The sequence below is a fragment of the Grampus griseus genome, assembly GCF_964374135.1.
Source record: "Grampus griseus genome assembly, chromosome: 4".
Classification (NCBI taxonomy): domain Eukaryota; kingdom Metazoa; phylum Chordata; class Mammalia; order Artiodactyla; family Delphinidae; genus Grampus; species Grampus griseus.
The window spans coordinates 58,430,415-58,452,582 of NC_138997.1; the positions used below are offsets into that span (position 1 = coordinate 58,430,415).

General features: G+C 36.4%; 1 protein-coding gene across 1 annotated transcript in view; it reads left to right on the forward strand.

Moving 5' to 3' along the window:
• LOC309822000 (transmembrane protease serine 11E-like) overlaps positions 1–21,126 on the forward strand; it is a gene marked incomplete at both ends in the record, with an annotated part of 33,388 nt that extends 12,262 nt beyond the window's left edge. Inside the window, 6 exons of the mRNA XM_082653590.1 lie at positions 3,278–3,441; positions 11,363–11,401; positions 12,879–13,056; positions 13,910–14,169; positions 14,776–14,918; positions 20,965–21,126. Of these exons, the coding sequence (XP_082509716.1) occupies positions 3,278–3,441; positions 11,363–11,401; positions 12,879–13,056; positions 13,910–14,169; positions 14,776–14,918; positions 20,965–21,126 (946 nt within the window). The remainder of the gene's footprint in view (positions 1–3,277; positions 3,442–11,362; positions 11,402–12,878; positions 13,057–13,909; positions 14,170–14,775; positions 14,919–20,964) is intronic.
• Positions 21,127–22,168: the final 1,042 nt, after the last annotated feature.

The following is a 22,168-nucleotide window of genomic DNA, read 5'->3' on the forward strand; positions in this document are numbered from 1 at the left end:
TGCAAGATGATTTTGAGGGACAGAAGTGTTATTGGTGGCTATGTTATAGAACTGTTTTTTGTTTGTTTGTTTGTGTGTTTTTTTGGAATGCCTAATTAGCACAAATAGGGACCTAAGCCACATCCCTCGGTTTAATAGCAAATAAGTGTCCTATGTAAAATAGTGTAGTAGATGAGATTTTTCTCCTCCTCTTGGTTCTCCTTCCTACCAATTTTCTTTCCTTTCTTTCATTACACTCATTTTTTCTACAAATACTTAAGATCTCAGATCTGATCATCAACCATCAATAAATAGAATCCAGAACATAACATTTTAAGCAAAATACTATATGAGGATCTTAAGTAATGTATCGTCTTAATACAAATTATTTTTATTTTCAAAATAAAACAAGAGCTATTTCCAACATTATTTCAATGACAAAAACTCCAAGTTACTTCTCAGTCTATTACTTAGTTGACATCTCTGAGGTGTTAGTTTGCTCACTCCTGAAAATTCCATACTGTTTGGTGTTTGAATTTTTACTTTTTCTTAGATCTGCTTCTCCAGTTCTTAAATTTTCACTCTCTCAAGGGGACTTCATCCACCCACAACATGGTTTCATGTGCTATTGAAACCCAAGTTTCTATTTCCAGTCTAAACTGTTGTCCTGATTTTTAGAACTATATGCCTGCCCACGCACACCTCCACATGGAGGTTTCACAGAAAATTCTTAAACTCAAGAAAAACCCAATCACACTAATGAGAAAACTGGAAGTCATCCCACACTCCTCCCTTTCCTGGGCCCCTTGCACTTTATGAATAACTACCAATTCTGTCTTCCAAATAACTTTCTATTTTGTTTACGCCTTCATCCCAGAAATCTTGCTACTCATTCTTTCTTCTGTTACTACAATATGAAGAAGTGTAATTTGTTGGAAAGATAAAGTCAGTCTTAGAGATGTTGATTTGAGGTACTAAGGGAACTTACGAGCCTGAAATATGCGTCTGACATAAGGGAGGAAATGGAAACTGAGCTGAAGACATAAATTTGCTCAACATCAACTCAAAGTATTAGAAAGTGTGGGTGTCAACAGAATTTCTCAGAAAAGGAGTAATGCAAGAAAAAAAAGGATGATGAAGAAAGCTTGAAGAATGACAGTATTTAAGGAAATAGAAGAAAAATAGGAACCTAGGAAATAGGGAAGGAGCAGGAAAAATGAAGAAACAAGAGAGGCACCACTGAAGCTAACAACAGAACGTTTCAGGGAGTGAGTGGTCAGCATCAACAAGACTCCTGAGACGCCAAGTAATGTGACTAGAAAGAATCCATTGGAAATGTCAATGAGGAAGTCATTAGTGTTCAAGCAGAGAAACAACTCAGTGGAACAGAAGGGGAGGATGCAGACTGCAATGAAGTAAATATGAGGCAGAATGTAATTTACCCATTTAAGAAGGTTTTCTGTGATATGAAGGTGTGAGATAAATTGTATAGCTGGGGTAGAGGGAGAGTTTTGTTTGTTTTTGTCTCTATTAGCCAGCCAGTATAGGAATAGTTTAAGATAAATAAGAAAGAGTAAGTAATAGATGATAGGGTTGCTGAGGCAGTGAAATGGGATAAGATATATAACAATAATCTCTTTAAAGTCCTATTTGGTTTTTTCCAGATTACAAAAACAATAGAAAATTTTATAAAATTCAAATAACACAGTATTACAAAAAATAGAAAGCGAAAGCCCCCTCTCCAATAATTTCACACCCAGAAATGATACATTTTGTTAACAACTTATATTTAACATTTTCCCAATGACTGCATATAGATCTATTTCATTCTTTAGCTGGCTGTATAGTATTTCACTACAAGTATATGTCAAGATTGATTTAGCCAATGCCCTTTTGATGAACACTTGGGTTGTTACATATTTTTCTGATTTAAAAATAAGGTTATGACAACATATGTGTACGTATCTCCTTGCACACAAAAGAGTGTTTGAAAATTAAACTTCTAAAAGCAGAAATGCTGCATCAAAGAAGATGGATAGTCAAATTTATAACAGATAAACTGCCTTCCAAAAATGAGATTCTAATTTATATTCACACTTACAGTTTGGGAGCATAGGAGTTGATGCAGTATACAGTGAGGAATAAAATTGTTTGGGGTTCTGGTTCAAGATGGTGAAGTAGGAAGAACTAAACTCACCTTCTCCCATGGACACACTGAGTCTGCAGCTACATAAGAAACAATTTTCCCTTAAAAAAAAAAAAGTTGGCTGAGTAAATACTACACATTGGGCAAATGAGAAGAAAACCACATTGAAGCAGGCTGGAGACAATGGGACACAATTTTGTCATAAACTCCACCCCCGCAGAGCAATCCACACCAGAAGAAAACTCAAAACCCAGAGATTCTCCCTGGTGACTGAAGGGTTCGAACCCCATATCAGGCACCTCAACTTTTAGGATGTGCACCTGAGAGATGAGCCTCCAAAACATCTAACTTTGAAAATAAACAGTGCTTGAGTTCTGAGAACCACAAAACTAGCCATCTGGGAGATGGCTCTTAAAGGGCCCATGCACTTAGGCTCACCCATCCCAGGGCCCAGCACTGAGGCAGCTTATTGCACCCAGACTAAAAGGGAACTGATTGCATTTGAAAAGAAGGGGTAGAGTAACTGACAGAGAATGAAAGTGTAGTCAAGGATGATTCCAAAAAAATAAATAAAGGATGATTCCAAAGTAGTAATTCATTCAAATAATGCTAAAGCTAGTGAACACTCTATCTTGGAAATATAATCACGTGAAGTCAAAACAACTTGCTCAAGCTTTCTAATGTCCTTAGGATTGGGAGTTGTTTAGGATAGCCTGAAGGCTGCTTAGGAGAAATCACTGGATTTACTTAAGCCACTGGAAATTAAGCCTGAAAGCCAAAGCCAGAGTTGATTTCATATTTACCATACATTTTATTTGATAATTTTGAATTGTTGACAAGAGAATTATTTTTTATATTAATAACCCAAGTATTTAACTAGATCCTATGGTGGTAAGGGAGATCATGAGCATACTAGTTGCTTATCAGAGAGGCTGAGATGGGAGTTCTATATATGACAAGCAATAGGAGTACAGAAGAAAACAAATTAAAACTTTTAAAATTGCATTTATGGATTTGTTTTGTGTTTGTGTTTGTGCTTCAAATGAATGATAAAGAAAAAAATAGAGTTTGATATTACCATAAATCTTATTTGGAACTTTATCTTTAAAAACCATCTTTCTCTTTTTTTTTTTTTTCCTTTTTGGTCCATAGTCAAGAGGAACATGGAGTATTGGCTCATATGCTGCTGATTTTTAGATTTCCCTCTTCTGAGGATCCTGAAACCGTAAATAAAATTATTCAACATGTTCTACATAAAAAGCTGCAAGATGCTGTAGGATACCCTAAATTCCATCCTGAACTTGTTGAAATTAAAAGTAAGTTTATTTCCTATTATGTAGTTCAATTCTCTTACATAGAATAGCTCCATGTTAAGTTTGGTCTTGGGCACTGATTTTTTAAAACGTTTTTGGATGTCTTTCATTGTAGGGATCTTGCCACCAACAGAATATTTCTTTCGGACTAAATTGGTTCTAATGAAGTTTAAAATTTTTTAATATTACCTTAAACTTACACCACCCATGCAAGTCTGTCATTAACCCCTGAGCCTGTGTTCTTTTTCTATGTTGGGGCTTACACTTTAGCTATAGAATCCAATGATAAATGGAGAAAGTGGCTTTGTGCGTTTATTCCTCTTCTTTTTCTTGTTGCTTACTTTTTATGTTCTGAGTATGATGGATGGAAAGGTTCATGCCATCCACATATTTGCTTTCAAATGTCATTAGCTTCTTTACTTAGGCCCTTTACTGATGAAAAGTTTATAATTTAGTTTCTGGTATAAATTATTTCTGGTACATTTTACAACTAATTTGAAAAATCTGAGGTTTTTGTTTTAGCTTTTTTACTTAGGCCCTTTACTGATGAAAAGTTTATAATTTAGTTTCTGGTATAAATTATTTTTGGTATATTTTACAACTAATTTGAAAAATCTGAGGTTTTTGTTTTTGTCAGGGCAGGGGGACAAGATAGACAGTGATAGGTCCTCATTACTAGAAAGTACAAAAATAGGAGATCCTTAGGGAAAATAAAAGACTGGTTAAAGCTAAGTCATGTGCTATAGAACAATGCTAGTCTGTGGAAATAGTGTGCCAGCCACATGTAGGATCTTAAACTTTCTAGTAGGCACATTAAAAAAGTAAGAGTAAACATGTGAAATGTATTTAAATAATTTATATATTTAACCCAATATATCCAAAGTAGTACTATTTCAACAAGTAGTCCAATAACTGACTACTGGTTGAAATGCTAATGTAATTTACATTGTATTCACAATGTAATTTGTATTGACAAATAGCCCATGTAAATATTACTCGTGAGATTTTTTTTTGTAATAAGTCTTTGAAATCTATTGTATATTTTATATTTACAGCGCATTTCAGTCACATCTCAAGAGCTCACTAGGCGCATGTGGCTAGTGAATAGAATATTGGATATGGCAGCACTAGAAACTACAGAATAGGGGACAAGTAGAAAGAATGAATACAAGTGCTGATATAAAAGCTGACAGATGTAACTAGAGGTCTAACCTGGTGGTCAGCCCCTCTACTTGCTTAGAAAAGGAGGCTCACTTGTCAGGGCCAGCTATGTAATTTGTCGGGCCCAGTGCAAAGTGAAAGTGTAGGACTCTTTGAAAAGCAATTAAACAATGCTGTTAAAGGTACTAAGATATAAGACTTTGCTTTCTTTCATGGTCTCTCTCGACTTATCATGGCATTTTTACTTGTTAATTAATGATTTCTAAGTGAAAAAAATCCAAACTTTAAATTACTAGCATGAGTTTTGCTGTTCACCTTTATATTGTGAAATGTCAATTTCAAATGTAAATATAAAAGTATTTAACTTTTATTTGGAATCATGAAAATTATACAACTGTATTTCATAGCTCATCCATGCATGTATTTTGGTTCCATGCAATGGAAACACTACAGAAGTCTAGCTCAACATTTTTTATTTCCCTTCTTGATACAGGCACATTTTACCAATGCTCTCTACCTTCAGCTTATGTGAGGAAGAACCAAAATATCCTTATATGTCATTATTTTCAGCTGAAGCTGTTGGCTAATACAACAGGAGAAACAACAGGAGCAAGAAAGGATATGAGAGGGTCCCTTAGTCATTCATGTTTGTTAGAATGCCATTGCCTTCTTTTGTGTTCTAAGCAAGTTCTGGTTCAAACAGAAAACAGCCTCCTGAGACTGTCACTGCCCTCTGCTTACACAGTGGTAGACATCACACACTTATACTCACTTTGAGTATGCTAAACATTGTGGGTCCACTGGAATTCTTAGTTCTTAGGATATTGTGCATGATATATACAAATGGGGTAGCAAGAATCCATGGGCACACCTATTGTGTATATCTCCTCTGCCCATGACATCTCTATTATCCTGTCAAAATTCACTTCCAAACATGTTATGAGATAAAATTATTATGAATTTCAAGACAGTGAACATTAAACCAAGTGAGATGTCATGCTGAGAGCAGGACTCAGTGCAGATACACAAGTCACACACCCATGAAGTCAGCCCTGTTAGTAGTATTGTATAAAAAAAAAAAAGAAATTCAACTAAATAAATTTAAAGATCTAATTGTCTTTATTTAATGATTCACAAATTGTGCAGCATTCCGCCTTAGCAGATAGATAGGAGCTCTGAGGAGCTGTACAAAACGGAAGATTTTTATAGCCAGAAGGAGGTGAGACAAGGAAGCTTTCTAACAGAGTGGACTGTGTCATGAAATGGCAACTTCATTTGGGAGTAGGTGGGGTCTATCAGACAGATTACTTCACTGGTGCCAACCAGGTAATTCCAGATTGACTGATTAAAGGTCACATTCCTGAGACATGCTGAAACTGCAATTAGGCTAGGTATTAGGTGGTTTGCTGATATAGGACTTACAACAAGTCACTCCATTTTGAGTCTCCTTACTTCTTTTTTTAACAGTATCAACATGCAAAGCCATTTAAAGCTTGTGTTTCCATATTTATTTTCTGTTTGGATGATCTGTCCATAGTGTAAGTGGGGTGTTAAAGTCCCCTACTATTATTGTGTTACTGTCAATTTCCCCTTTTATTGTTGTTAGCATTTGCCTTATGTATTGAGGTGCCCCTATGTTGGATGCATAAATATTTATAACTGTTATATCTTCTTCTTGGATTGATCCCTTGATAATTATGTAGTGTCCTTCCTTATCTCTTGTAACAGTCTTTATTTTAAAGTCTATTTTATCTGATGTGAGTATTGTTACTCCAGCTTTCTTTTGATTTCCATTTGCGTGGAATATCTTTTTTCATCCCCTCACTTTCAGTCTGTATGTGTCCCTAGGTCTGAAATGGGTCTCTTGTAGACAGAATATATATGGGTCTTGTTAAATAATACAATAGACCAGATAGATTTAATTGATATTTATAGGACATTCCACCCGAAAGTGGCAGAATACTCTTTCTTCTGAAGTGCGCATGGAACATTCTCCAGGATAGATCACATCTTGGGTCACAAAACAAGCAGTGGAAAATTTAAGAAAATTGAAATTGTATCAAGCACCTTTTCCAACCAAAATGCTATGAGATTAGAAATCAATTACTGGAAAAGAAACTGTAAAAAAACAAACACATAGAGGCTAAAAAATATGTCACTAAATAATCAAGAGATCACTGAAGAAATCAAAGAGGAAATAAAAAAATACCTACAAACAAATGACAATGAAAACACAATGACCCAAACCTGTGGGATGTAGCAAGAGGAAAGTTTATAGCTATACAGTGCTACGTCAAGAAACAAGAAAAATCTCAAACAAACAATCTAATCTTACACCTAAAGCAACTAGAGAAAGAAGAACAAAGAAAACCCAAACAGTAGAAGGAAAGTAATCATAAAGATCAGAGCAGAAATAAATGAAATAGAAATGAATAAAACAATAGCAAAGATCAATAAAATTAAAAGTTAGTTCTTTGAGAAGATAAACAAAATTGATAAACCTTTAGCCAGACTCATCAAGAAAAAAAAGGAGAGGACTCAAATCAATAAAATTAGAAACGAAAAAGGAGAAATTACAACTGACACCACAGAAATACAAAGGATTATAAGAGAACACTACAAACAACTATATGCCAATAAAATGGACAACCTCAAAGAGGTGGACAAATTCTTAGAAAGGTACAATTTTCCAAGACTGAACCAGGAAGAATTAGAAAATATAAATGACCTATCACAAGTAATGAAATTGAAACTGTGATTAAAAATCTTCCAACAAACAAAAGTCCAGGACCAGATGCCTTTACAGTCGAATTCTATCAAACATTTAGAGAAGAGATAACACCATCCTTCTCAAACTCTTCCAAAAAGTTGTAGAGGGAGGAACACCCTCAAATTCATTCTATGAGGCCACCATCACCCTGATACCAAAACCAGACAAAGATACTACAAAAAAAGAAAATTACAGACCAATATCACTGATGAATATAGATGTAAAAATCCTCAAGAAAATACTAGCAAACAGAATCCAACAACACATTAAAAGGATCATACACCATGATCAAGTGGGATTTAGCTCAGGGATGCAAGGATTCTTCATGATACACAAATCAATCAATGTGATACACCATATTAACAAATTGAAGAATAAAAACCATATAATCATCTCAATAGATGCAGAAAAAGCTTTTGACAAAATTCAATGCACATTTATGATAAAAACTCTCCAGAATGGGCAAAGAAGAAACCTACCTCAACATAATAAAGGCCATATATGACAAAGCCACAGCAAATATTCTCAATGGTGAAAAACTGAAAGCATTTCCTCTAAGATCAGGAAGAAGACAAGGGTGTCCATTCTTGCCATTATTATTCAACATAGTCTTGGAAGTCCTAGCCATGGCAATCAGAGAAGAAAAAGAAATAAAAGGAATCCAAATCAGAAAAGAAGAAGTAAAACTGTCACTGTTTGCACGTCATGATACTATACATAGAAAATCCTAAAGATGCCACCAGAAAACTACTAGAACTAATTGATGAATTTGGCAAGGCTACAGGACACAAAATTAATGCACAGAAATCTCTTGCATTCCTATACACGAACCACAAAAGATAATAAAGAAAAATTAAAGAAACAATCTCATTTACCATTGCAACAAAAAGAATAAAATACCTAGAAATAAACCTACCTAAGGAGGCAAAAGACCTGTCTGTACTCAGAAAACTATAAAACAATGATGAAAGAAATCAAAGATAACATAAACAGATGGAGAAATATACCATGTTCTTGGATTGGAAGAATCAATATTGTGAAAATACCTATACTACCCAAAGCAATCTACAGATTCAGTGCAATCCATATCAAATTACCAATGGCATTCTTCACAGAATTAGAAGAAAAAGTTTTACAATTTGTATGGAAGCACAAAAGACCCCAAAGCAATCTTGAGAAAGAAAAACTGAGCTGGAGGTATCAGGCTCCCTGACTTCAAACTATACTACAAAGCTATAGTAATCAAGACAGGATGGTACTGGCACAAAAACAGAAATATATATCAATGGTACAGGATAGAAAGCCCAGAGATAGACCCATGCACATATAGTTATCTAATTTATGATGAAGGAAGCAAGAACATACAATGGAGAAAAGACAGCCTCTTCAATAAGTGGTGTTGGGAAAACTGGACAGCTACATGTAAAAGAATGAAATTAGAACACTCCTTAACACCATACACAAAAATAAACCCAAAATGGATTAAAGACCTAAATATAAGACTGGAGACTCTAAAACTCTTGGAGGAAAACATAGGAAAAACACTCTTTGACATAAACCACAGCAAGACCTTTTTTGAACCACCTCCTTGAGTAATGGAAATAAAAACAAAAATAAACAAATGGGACCTAATGAAACTTCAAAGCTTTTGCACAGCAAAGGAAACCATAAACAAGACAAAAAGACAACCCTCAGAATGGGAGAAAATATTTGCAAATGAAGCAACAGACAAAGGATTAATCTCCCAAATATACAAACAGCTCATGGAGCTCAAATCAAAAAAAACAAACAACCCAATCTAAAAATGGGCAGAAGACCTAAATAGACATTTCACCAAAGAAGACATACAGATAGCAGTGAGGCACATGAAAAGATGCTCAACATCACTAATTATTAGAGAAATGCAAATCAAAACTACAATGAGGTATCACCTCACACTAGTCACAATGGCCATCATCACAAAATATACAAACAATAAATGCTGGAGAGGGTGTGGAGAAAAGGGAGCCCTCTTGCACTGTTGATGGGAATGTAAATTGATACAGCCACTATGGAGAACAGTATGGAGGTTCCTTTAAAAACTAAAAATAGAGCTACCATATGACCCAGCAGTTCTAGTACTGGGCATATACCCTGAGAAAACCATAATGCAAAAAGACACATGTACCCCAATGTTCACTGCAGCACTATTTACAATAGGCAGGACATGGAAACAACCTAAATGTCCAATGACAGATGAATGGGTAAAGAAGGTGTGGTACATATGTACAATGGAATATTTCTCAGCCATAAAAAGGGATGAAATTGGGTCATTTGTAGAGATGTGGATGACCTAGAGTCTTTCATACAGAGTGAAGTAAGCTAGAAAGATAAAAACAAGTATTGTATATTAACGTATATATGTGGAATCTAGAAAAATGGTACAGATGAACCTATATGCAGGGCAGGAATAGAAACATAGATGTACAGAACAGATATGTAGACACAGGTAGGGAAGGGGAGGGTGGGACGAACTGAGAGATTAGGATTGACATATGTACACTACCATGTGTAAAATAGCTAGTAGAAACATGCTATAAAGCACAGAAAGCTCAGTGCTCTGTGATGACCTAGATGGGTGGGATGTGGGGTGAGTGGGGTGTGAGGGAGGTCTAAGAGGGAGGGGATATATGTATACATATAGCTGATTCACGTCACTGTACAGCAGAAACTAATACAACATTGTAAAGAAAATATACTCCAATTAAAAAAAATGCAAAGCCAGAATTTTCTCTAGGAAAAGCTTGAAATAAAGAACAGGTTATTGAAATAGGGAGACTAGTGGTGGTGTTTTATTTACTGAGAATAAATGGTCACTTCTTCCTCATTTTTGTCATTTTCCCCAAATATAGCCAGAACAGAGAAAGTCAGAAAGAAGCCTCTCAAGAATACAGATTTTTTTTTTTTGGTAAATCAATATTATTAAATACTAAAAGAAAAATTAACTTTAAAATTTTTTGCATTTAGAACTCCCATCTTACCAGGTTCTAAGAAAATAGGTTGGGCCATTGGAAATCTACTGAGTCAGGAAATTTGAGTTCTTAAAGTTTTATGTATCTGTCGGTTGGTTTAGTGTTTGGATAGGATTAGGGCCTGATTGTTGACAAGTCAACAAACTAAGGAGCCACTGGCTAGAGTTGAATGACAATTTGAGGGCAAACTGTCTTGCTAAAACTTCAGCAGAAAGAAGACCTGGAAAAGGATAACATTTGCTTTTAAATGGGAATAAGGACAAATTTATGGCCACTGGAATATGTTATACAGATGGAACTATGCCTATGAGTTTGGTAAAAAAAAAAAAAAATCTGAAATAATGGTCAATAACAATACTATCGCATCTGGGGAATCAATACTCTGGTTTAGAATAGTATGTCCCACGCAAAAGGCTGAACTACCTGCATCTTATTTCCGGCTATAAAATTCAGATTCCTGGGTTTCAGCACAAAGCTACTGAGTCAGAATCACTGGGAAGAGGAACAGGAATTTACAGTATAAAGATGCTCTCTAGGTGACTTTTAGCCACACTAAAGTTTAAGAAACACTGTTCAAATCTCCCTTCTCCCCAAGACAATGAACGTATTCTATCTATGATAAACTAACTGTGTTGCTTTTTTTTTTTTTTTTGCTCTACGCGGGCCTCTCACCGCTGTGGCCTCTCCCGTTGCGGAGCACAGGCTCCAGACGCGCAGGCCCAGCGGCCATGGCTCACGGGCCCAGCCGCTCCACAGCATGTGGGATCCTCCCAGACCAGGGCACGAACCCGTGTCCCCTGCATCGGCAGGCGGACTCTCAACCACTGCGCCACCAGGGAAGCCCTGTGTTGCTTTTTTTTAACAACATAGAGATACTATCCGATAATGGAATTGAGCAACCTTTAGTATTTGAAGTACTCAGAGGCATTATGAAATTCTGATGTGCAGACCCTGTTCTATTCACCATTTCTGTGTGTTTCAGAAATCAACGAGACAGAAACAGACAACTTTCTAAACAATTGTAAGTTTAATATATTTATTAAAATTGCATTACCTGAATGAAAAATTTAACTCTGGATTATTTAGGCTTACTTTGATGGTATTATAGGGTCAGAACAAAGTTTGATCTGTGCACAGCTCATGGTATTTTATCTTATTTCTGAGGCACATTTTATTGCAAAAGGATAAAAACTGGGAGGACTTTGGAATGGGTGTATGGGGCTTGTGGCAGATGTGTAGTGGAAGATAGTACAGTTGTTAAAGAAAAGGCAAAAATACTTCTCAATGTTCTGATTGCAGATATCTACAATATACTCTCATGAACATTTTCTAAAGATTATACAAAAGTAATCTGTATGTTGCTATTTGTCAGCTAGAGGCAGAAATTTAGTGTTACTCTACACTAAATAAAATCTTGATGTTATTAATCCCTATTGTAAAAATTACAGACAATTACGGGGTTGGAGTATAGACTTATGAAATTATTGAAGGCCCAGATAATATCTTCACCCATATTTTAAAAAAATACTGACTCAAGGCTTAGTATTTCCTTTCCCCTATAGCAGAGTACCCTGCCATGATTTAGAGAATACATTTGATATTTAACAGAATTAGTACACAATACATTTATGTTAAAAGATGAAAGAAAGTGTGTTATTCACCAGCTCAGAATGTTGGTTAATTCACAAACTTAACTAAACATAAAAACCAAAGGATAATCCCATTACCTAAATGGCATATATTTTTGTCACCAATATTTAGTGGGAACTTGCTATGTGCTAGTGCTGTGCTAGTCAACAGGGATATAAAATGGATAAGATTTACTCCTTGCTTAAGGCAGCTCATACTCAAATGAGACTAGATATATGAGACTAATGCATAAACAGAGTTCTAAAATAATAGTTCTCAAACAGGGGCAATTTGGCCCCCAAGTGACTCTGTCCTATTGTGGCATTTTGGTTATCATGATTGTAGTGGGGGGATGCTACTGGTACTAGTGTATATAGGCCAGGGATCCTTTAAACATCCTATTATGCATGAGACGGCTGCCCACACAAGGAATTCTCCATCTAACAGTGTCAATAGTGCCAAGATTGAGACATCCTGTTATAAACAATATCCCTCATACTAATATTAGACATATATACATACAATAATATAAACTAATATATATTAATCTATTATATAGAGAGATATATATACACAGAGTATTATTATTGTTATTATTATTTTGATGTAAGCATCAAGAAAGTCATAAGTAATCCAGTCTGGAGGCAAGGGAATTATTAGGGAAGGCATCCTAGAGAAGGTCATGACTGATTTAAATCTTACAAGATGAAAAGGAGTTAAATAAATGGAACACTACAGTTTAAGCAAAGGTAAGAGCAAGAGAAAATATTTGATACTGTTGGAGCACAAAGTATAAGAAATTTGAGACGCAGTAACACAATTTGATACTTAAAAAACAACTGCTAACTAACGCATCATCTCTTTTGCAGGCTGCGGGACACGAAGGAACAAAACTACAAGACAGAGTCTCAGGATTGTTGGTGGGACAGAGGTACAAGAGGGTGAATGGCCATGGCAAGCTAGTCTGCAATGGGATGGGATCCATCGCTGTGGAGCAACTTTGATTAATGACACATGGCTTGTGAGTGCTGCTCACTGCTTTAGAACGTAAGTCCTGAACCTTGAGAATGACTAAGGGTAAGCAAAGTGTACTGCGGCTTGGGAGGAAGGAAATACCTCATGAGAGATGAGTTTAATACAAATTAAAGATCATATACATATGAGAGTGGGAAATTCATAAACCTTAGTAAGAGGTTTTATAGTTTAGAAATGGAAATGGTACCAAAGTACATGTAGATAAATTATCCATTGACAACTACACAATAATTTATCAAAGGAAGCAGGAATTTGAGAGTCATCTATCAGAGATAGAGGCTAGGTGGATTGTAGGTTTGACCCTGATAGGGAAATTCCACGTTGTACGAAAAAATTAAATATGAAGAAATTTGGTAGTAACAAATTATACAACTGAATAGGTCGACTAGTTATATTTCAAGGAATTTCAATTCAATCTTCCAACCCAATGCAAAATGCCTACAGTATACAGGATAAGTAATGCTTTGTTAAATTATTGTATAACATTTTTGATTTTCAGAGAAATGTGTGGATAGGCAACATGGTGCACATAGAATACATTCACTTCTCTCATTCTGTACAGGATATGCTTTCCATATGTCCCCTGGAGTCAACTGATGCCCAGAAATGTCAAAAGGTCCTAGGATCTGGAGTGGGTGACTCAGCATGCTGAGTGGCGTGCATATCCTAAGAAACATGCCAAGGTGGAATTTCCACCTGATCTGACACCTGAGCCTTAGATTGGAAAGAGTTTGTATCTATGCATATAAACCATCATTTTAAAAAGAAAACTTACATTGATACTTTTACATTAAATTATTTAATATAAATAGTTATATTGGTAAAAATGGTAAAGTAGGATTTGTTCCTCATACTTTCTCCTCAGGTATAAGGACCCAGCCAGATGGACTGCTTCCTTTGGAGTAAAAATAGAGCCTCCAAAAATGAAACAAGGCCTCCGGAGGATAATTGTGCATGAAAAATACAAATATCCATCACATGACTATGATATTTCAGTTGCAGAGCTTTCTAGCCCTGTTTCCTACACAAATGCAGTACACAGAATTTGTCTCCCTGATGCATCCCGTGAATTCCACCCTGGTGATGAGATGTTTGTGACAGGATTTGGAGCACTGCAAAATGATGGTGCGCATCTGAGGAGAAAGTCAAATCATAGTAATTTAATTTGGTATTCTAAGGCATTTAAAAAATGGAATGCCATTATGCCAAAATATGTTTGTGGGTTGGTCATATGGACCGGGGCCAAGTCAGGCCCTACTTGTGAACTAAGTCATTTAGAAGACACATAAATTCCTTCAGGCCTTAGGTTACTATCAAATACATCACTACCACTATAGTAATTGTGCTTGGTAAGGTGTCTGAAAGAGTAAATATATCTGAAATTTTTACTAGGGTATTAACCACATAAGAGATTAGGGATCATTAATACATACACCCAGTTGTGAAGATCAGAGAATCATAAAGCCACCATTCTCCCCTGCTGAAATTATCTTCTAAGCTTAACAATGACAGAGAAATTACTTAAACAACTGGAGCTTCTTTCCTAGGCACCTAACTTCATTTAAAATAGTTAGAAAAGAATTCATTTCCCAAATTTTACTGTACCTGAAAAAATATATATCCTAAGATTCTATGCCACCATCTTATCTAATAATTAATTATAAAAGACTTTCTTCAGGTTTATAGAATATATGTAGATTTATAAATATGAAGTCTATTTTTTTCCTTTAGGAAGTAGTCAAAATCACCTTCGGCAAGTACAGGTGAATCTCATAGACACTAAAATCTGTAATGAACACAAAGCTTACAATAATGCCATAACTCCTAGAATGTTATGTGCTGGATCCTTGAAAGGAAACAGAGATGCGTGCCAGGTAAGTGGTTTGCTACATAATTTTTTGTTCACCTTTTATTTTTAAATAATTACAGCTTTACAGGAAGTTGCAAAGATAGTATAGAGGGGTCTCATCTTCTATCATCACAGAGGTCTGTCTCCCTTTATAATAACATCTATTTCCCTCCCCCAACACTTTATCATCACTAACACCTGGCAATCACCAATCTGTTTGCCCTCTATAATTTTGTAATTTTGAGAGTGTAGCATCATACAGTAACCTTTTTTTAGAATTCCACTTTGATTTATTTATTAGTGTTTTTGACCAGACTCTCTCTTTGTAAGAAAATTGTGTGGTTCCTCTAAGTTAAACACACATAACTTATCACAGTCTACTGGCGTTGAGATTTTACTAGTTTGAGTGGGGTTTAGAATAGAAAATGTACGTCCCTTTAAGTCTCTTTAACCCTCCCTCATTTATAATATTAAATATTAATAAATACAAATATTAAATATTTCCTCTCTATATGCTGAGAGCCACATCAAACAGTGTTTCTGCTTCAAGTGCCAAATGTAACTTAGAAAACTCAAGAGGAGAAGGGAAGTCTATTTATTCATAATTTGTTCTTTCTTTCCCTCTGGTTTTCTAAGATTATTTTTATATCATTTCTTTCCTGTTTCAGAAACTTCCTTTAGCCATTCTTTTAGTGTAGATCTGCTAGTGACAAATTCCCTTAGATTTTCTTTGTTTGCAAAATTCTATATTTCCTATTCATTTCTAAATCATAATTTTGCCAGATATAGAATTTAGGATTGACAATTTTTTTTCCCCAGCACGTAAATCATGGCCTCTGTGATCTCTGATGAGGAATCTGCTGTTATTAGAATTGTTTTTCCCTAAAAGAAGAGGTGTCATTTCTCTTTTGCTGTGTTCAAGGTTTTTTCTTTGTCTTTAGTTTTCAGAAGTTTGATTACGTATCTTGTCATGGATTTCTCTGGGTTATACTGCTTAGGGCTTGCTCAGCTTTTTAATCTGCAGGTTTATGTCCTTTGACAAATTTGGGAAATTTTCAGCCATTATTTATTTGAAAACTTTTTCAGCCTTACTTTCTTTTTTGTCTCTTTCTGGAACTCTAGTAACAGGTACGTTAGCTCTTCCATTATGGTCTCAGAGATCTCTAAGCTTCTGTTCTTTTTCTTTCCACTCCTCTTTCTCTCTGTTCAAATTGAGTAATTTCTATCATTCTGTCTTCAAGTTCATTGATTTTTTTCTTCCATCATCCCCATTCTTCTGTTAAGTACTTCTAGTGAGGTTTTTTTTTTTTTTGTAGATTATAGTATTTTTCAGTTCTGAGATTTCCATTTGATCCTTTATGTATGCTATTTCTTTACTGAAACTTCTAAATTTTTTCATTTATTTCAAGCAGGTGGTAGTTGCTCGTTAAGATATTTTTGTGATGGCTGCTTTAAAATCTTTGTCAGATAACTCCAACATCTGTGTCATCTCTGTGTCAGAGTCTATTGATTGCCTTTTCTCACTCAAGTCAAAATATTCCTGGTTCTTGGTATTGAGTGATTTTCAGATATATCCTGGACATTTTGGGTATTATGTTATGAGTCTCTGTATCTTCTGTTTTAACAGGGTTCCTCTGACATGACACCAAAGGGGGTAGGGAAGTGCTATCTTAGTCCCACTCATTGTCCTCTGACACCAGGGTGGTGAATAGTGCTTTGTTACTGCTGGATGGAGGTGGAATTTCAGGCTCTTCACTAGGCGTGGGTTTTTTTGGTTGTTGTTTTTTTGTTTTTTTTTTTTTTAAAGGTTAGGGAAACTTATTAAATATAGTTTTCTTTAAATATTTTCTTTTTCCCATCCTCACCAACTTGTTGGATGAATAGAAAACCCCCCACCCCTTCCATTGAGGGGATTCCACATGTAAAGCCTGAGATAGTGAGGATGAAGTATCAATACAAAAATACCACTCTGGATGGGGGCATCTTGTTACTGCTCCCCTTGTGGTCTCCACTGACCTCATGGGGTAGTGGCCTCATCACTGCTTGGCTCTCCACTAGGCCTCTTCTGACATCACCCTACTGGGAGAGAAAGTTATGCCTCCTTACCATTGGGCAGTAGTCCATGCTCCCCAGCTGGTCACCACAGAGGAGGTAGAGGAGGGCTTCATCATCACCTGGCAGGGATGAAAGAGTGGCTCCCCACTCAGACTTCTCTGACATAAGTCTGATGGGGGATTGGGCCTCATTAGATCCTGGTAAGGCTGGAAGTCTAGGCTCCCCAATTGGCCTTTGCTTATGGGGGTTGGAATGGGGCCACAGTTTTTTCTGTTATAGGCTGGAGTGTGTACTCATCACCCAGCTTCAACATTATCAACTCATGGTCGATCTTAGTTCATTCCTATATATTTTAACCCCCCAACCTTCTTCTCCCCATCCTAAACTCTAGATCTATTTTGAAGTAAATCACAGATGTATATGATTTCACTTGAAAATATGTCACCTATTCTACAATGCCATTTTGATAATAGTATTAGATGTGAATGTCTCATAAATTTGGGGAATTAAAGAGGAGAAACCAAGTTTAGCCTTGTGATTATAATATCCTGCTTTTCTATTTCAGGGGGGACCTGGCACTCATTTTCCCCCCTCTTTTATGTCTACTCTCCACAATTTTTGCCACTTTACTGCCTCCATGTATTTTTTTTTTTTTTTTTTTTTTGCGGTACGCGGCCTCTCACTGTTGTGGCCTCTCCCATTGCGGAGCACAGGTCCGGACGTGCAGGCTCAGCGGCCATGGCTCACAGGCCTAGCTGTTCTGTGGCATGTGGGATCTTCCCGGACCGGGGCACGAACCTGTGTCCCCTGCATTGGCAGGCGGACTCTCAACCACTGCGCCACCAGGGAAGCCCCTTCCTTGTATTTTAATATCTCAAAAATCATTAATAACTTTATATGCAAAAACCTTTACTTGGGTGTCCTACTCCTTCCCATCTCAGTGGCATGTGGCTACCTCCTCTTAAAATATGATCTTTCTTTGGGTTCTATGATCCTGAAATATGGTGATTTTCCCCTCCCTCCTTCTCTAACAACTCATTCCTGGTTCCTTATTTTGGTTTCTCTTTCTCTTCCTCTCTCCCTCCCTCTAAGCCTGGCTGTTCCTCAACACTCATTTTTTTTCCTCTCTATATACTCACTCAAAGAAATTATCTTTTCTTTAAGTCAGCTGTCACTTTAATGACTTCCAAATCTACATCTTCAAAATTAACCTCTTGCCCAAATTCAGTCTCACATTTTCATGTACTCCAAAACCGTTTCCATTTATATGTTTTAAGTTGTTAGTATAAGACTAAAATTTATGTAATTGCCATCTTAAACTCAACAGGCATCACGAAATGTTACCTGTTTTTTCATTTCAAGTTTCTCATTTATGTGGTTGGCTTTCATTATTCTTGGAATCTTCTTTTACTCTTAAATCTCCTTCACATGTAATCAATTAAGTCATGAAATATTTTTCCTCTTTACTATTCCTTCCAAATTTATCTCTTTGTCTTTATTCTTTCTTTAAAGACCCTACTCTATTCCTTCATTACTTCATATCTTGATCACTAACATTGGTTTCTAGTTTGGCTTCTTCTAGTTTTAAAAGTTTCTGTTGTGATATATATATATATTCTTTTTTAAAAATTTTTTTATTCGAGTATAGTTGATTTACAATGTTGTGTTAGTTTCTGCTGTACAGCATAGTGAATCAGTTATATCAGTTATACATACACATATTCTTTTATTTTTTCTTTGGCTGTGTTGGGTCTTCCTTGTGGCAAGCTGGCTTTCTCTAGTTGCAGCGAGCAGGGGCTACTCTTCGTTGTGGTTCACGAACTTCTCATTGTGGTGGCTTCTCTTGTTGCAGAGCTCGGGCTCTAGGCGTGCAGGCTCAGTAGTTGTGGCTCGCGGGTCCTAGAGCTCAGTAGTTGTGGTGCATGGGCTTAGTTGCTCCGCCGCGTATGGGACTTTCCCAGGCCAAGGATGGAACCTGTGACCCCTGCATTGCCAGGCAGATTCTTAACCTCTGTGCCACCAGGGAAGTCCCATACACATATTCTTGAATAAACTTCCTGTTATGTTTCTCACTAAACCACTCACTAAAAATAACTGAATTTATGGTAAAAATAGGGTTAGATACAGACCAACAGACCCCTCAAAGGCTATGCAACTTTGTAACCAGATAATTAACATCAACAACAACAAAAATAATTGTACCTTGAAAAATAACTTAGACAATGTAGGTAGACAGAATGCCCAGGGTGGCTGGTGGCTGACTTAAGGGAAGTTAAAAATGCACAGAAACAATAGAGTAGAAATAACTGACTTGCTGAGGCTGAGACAATGCACATGGGAGTATAGCTCTGGGCAGAGGAGGAACTCCGACCTGCCAGGACCCAAGAATTAAGCAAGCCTGGGCTGTGCCACTCTGGGCAGGGAGAGGGCTTCCTCGGCACAGACACTCTTAACATTTTCTTAAAATAGAGCCTCAAAGGCTTCCGCCTGTGCAATAGCTGAGCTGAGGCCTTTTCTTCTGAAGATTGCAATTCTACTCCCATTATTCTGGCTCCACTGCCTAAGACAAAAACACATATAAGCCATGAAAACTTCCACCTTATCCTGATATAACTCCCCTATTCACCAATCGCATGTGAGCTAACTAAGGTTAACAGAACCCACTATATCTTTCTCTATTTGATACTTGCTGGCATTAACTTAGTTTTCAGCTTGTAATGCTGTTAGACTCACTGCTTTCTTTTTTTCCTTAATTACCTTATTCTCAGACTCATTCACTCCTGTCTCTTAAACAAATTTAAGCTTTGTTGTCTCTGGCATCTTCTATTTCTTTTTCCTAATCTGCTATGTCTTCACATATGCCTGGGTTTCAATTATCAAAATGATTTGTTATCAAATAGCTTCATATAATACATTTAATTTCTATAAGCAGATTGTACACTGCTTGAGAGGAGGGCTCATGTGTTTATACTCTTTTTACATCTCCTACCACATATGAGAGTATAAGTAAATACTTATTGGTTAATTGATTTAAAAATTACAAACACATTATTTCTAATTGAGTTATTATTACTATTAGTTAAAATTTTTATGTGGACAAAAGAAAATTCACAAGGAAGTTAGTATAATGTAAGGGGAAAGAAAGCATAGGCTTCTGAGTTAGATCACTCTGGATATTGAGTAGCGTGTGATATCAGGAAAATTGCTTAACTTCTGTTGGCTTCAGTTTCTTCACTGCTAAAATGGAGAAAATGAAACCTAACTCCATGTTTTGTTGCCAGAATTACATGGGTTAATGAAATAATATATTAATTAATAGTTTCATATAGTGCCGAACACTTAATTGGTGGTCAGTAACTAGAGACCCCAGGATTTTTCGGGAAGATCAGTCAGCACCTTGTTTTTATGACCTGTATAAAAAAACAGCCCACTGGCTGTTTTTCACAAAGCACAAACAATTGGAATTTGTGGTTATATATAATATTTACTAAGTTCTGTTTTGTGCCAGGCTCTATGCTGAGCACATTGCATACACTGTCTTGCATAATCTTCAAAATTATCATTGAAGGTAGGTATTATTAGGAGCATTACAAATAAGCAAATTAAAGGTCTTAGCTAGCTTCGAAGGGCCAGACTTGAGATTTAAACTCAGGTGTCTGACCCTAATGTCTGTATTCTTTATCAGTAATAAATTCTTCACCCTTCTTTTGGGAGCTGTGTCAAACTGATAAAGAGTATGGGCAGTTATTTTGTCAGATGTATCAGACTAGTACTGTCCTGCCAAGAGGTGGAGTCTTTAATCTCTGTGTACTGAACCCTGAGTCTAAGCTGTTCTCCAGGTAGGGGAGTGCCTCCTTTATGTGAATTACTGGCATAGATAAAAAGCATTGCTTCTCATTTGAGCACACTGAAGATTTTTGAAAACCGCCCCTTTCATTAAACTCATGTTAGAAAAACAGCACATTTCTCTGTGAAAAACTGAAATACTAATTACCAATCTCTCCCTTCTCCTTTAGGGTGACTCCGGAGGACCACTGGTTAGTCCAGATGCTAGAGATATCTGGTACCTCGCTGGAATAGTGAGCTGGGGAGACGACTGTGGGCATCCCAATAAACCCGGTGTTTATGCTAGAGTGACTGCCTTCCGGGACTGGATCGCTTCCAAAACTGGTGTCTGAGAGAGAACAACCTAGAAGAATGGAACACATTTTTGTGTAGAGGCCGTTCTTAGAGATATAGAATTGCAGAAGTCATGCAGATCACCTGGATGTGACTGATCGAACTAAACTATCTGCTATTTCCTTCCTAGCTCTGCTTCACTTAGCATCCTGCTTCTGCCAGATGGATTCTGTCCCAACTTGCAGTCACTTGTTTTCTATCATCAAATTTTGGCTTGTTGACATAAATTTCTCATGCATACATACAATCTGAAGCGATCCCCTCCTTCATTTCCCCAGTTTCTCTCATCTCGGTAAATTTCCACTTTCAAGGTGCAGGACAAAGAGTAAAAGGAAGTATGAAAAGGAAAGAGCTACATTTTTATGTACAGGAAAGTATTAGGTGTTTTTTTTCTTAATGAAATGAGGAAAGTGATCTTAATCATTATGAAAGTTCAAGCACACAGACAGCGGAATACCAAACACTTCATGACGGCAAAAGAATGGGAACTAAAGTTAAGGAAACAAAGAGAAACCGAAATACAACTTTATTTTCATTTCCAGCAAACAAGAGATAAGTGTGGGGAAGATTCTGTTTTCTTGTGGCCTATAATAATTATACAAACTATATAATGTACTTATTCTAAGTTAAAGCAAATAATATTTATTTAACATTGCACTACTGAGAATGTCAATATATAATAATAAAAAATAAATATCATCAATTTGCTTGATATTATAATATAATAATTCAAGAGGAAGGGGAAGATGGGGAAAATGTCACCAATCAATATATTGCAAATTCTTTTAAAGTCTGAGGCTAGAATGAAAATTCACTTAAGAACAACCAGCATACCTTATGTGGTAAGATTTTTGTATGGTTGGATAGGAGGAAATAAAAACAGAATCAGTACAAACTACTGAATGAAATGGAATTATCACCAAGTGCTTGTGTATTTGTATTTAAAGCTTTTCCAAACTGCAAGGCCTTGAAGGGGAATAAGGTACAGGTGTTAGTGTGTAGCTGTAGTTGTGCAAATGAAGCTAGAGGTCAGACCTCTAT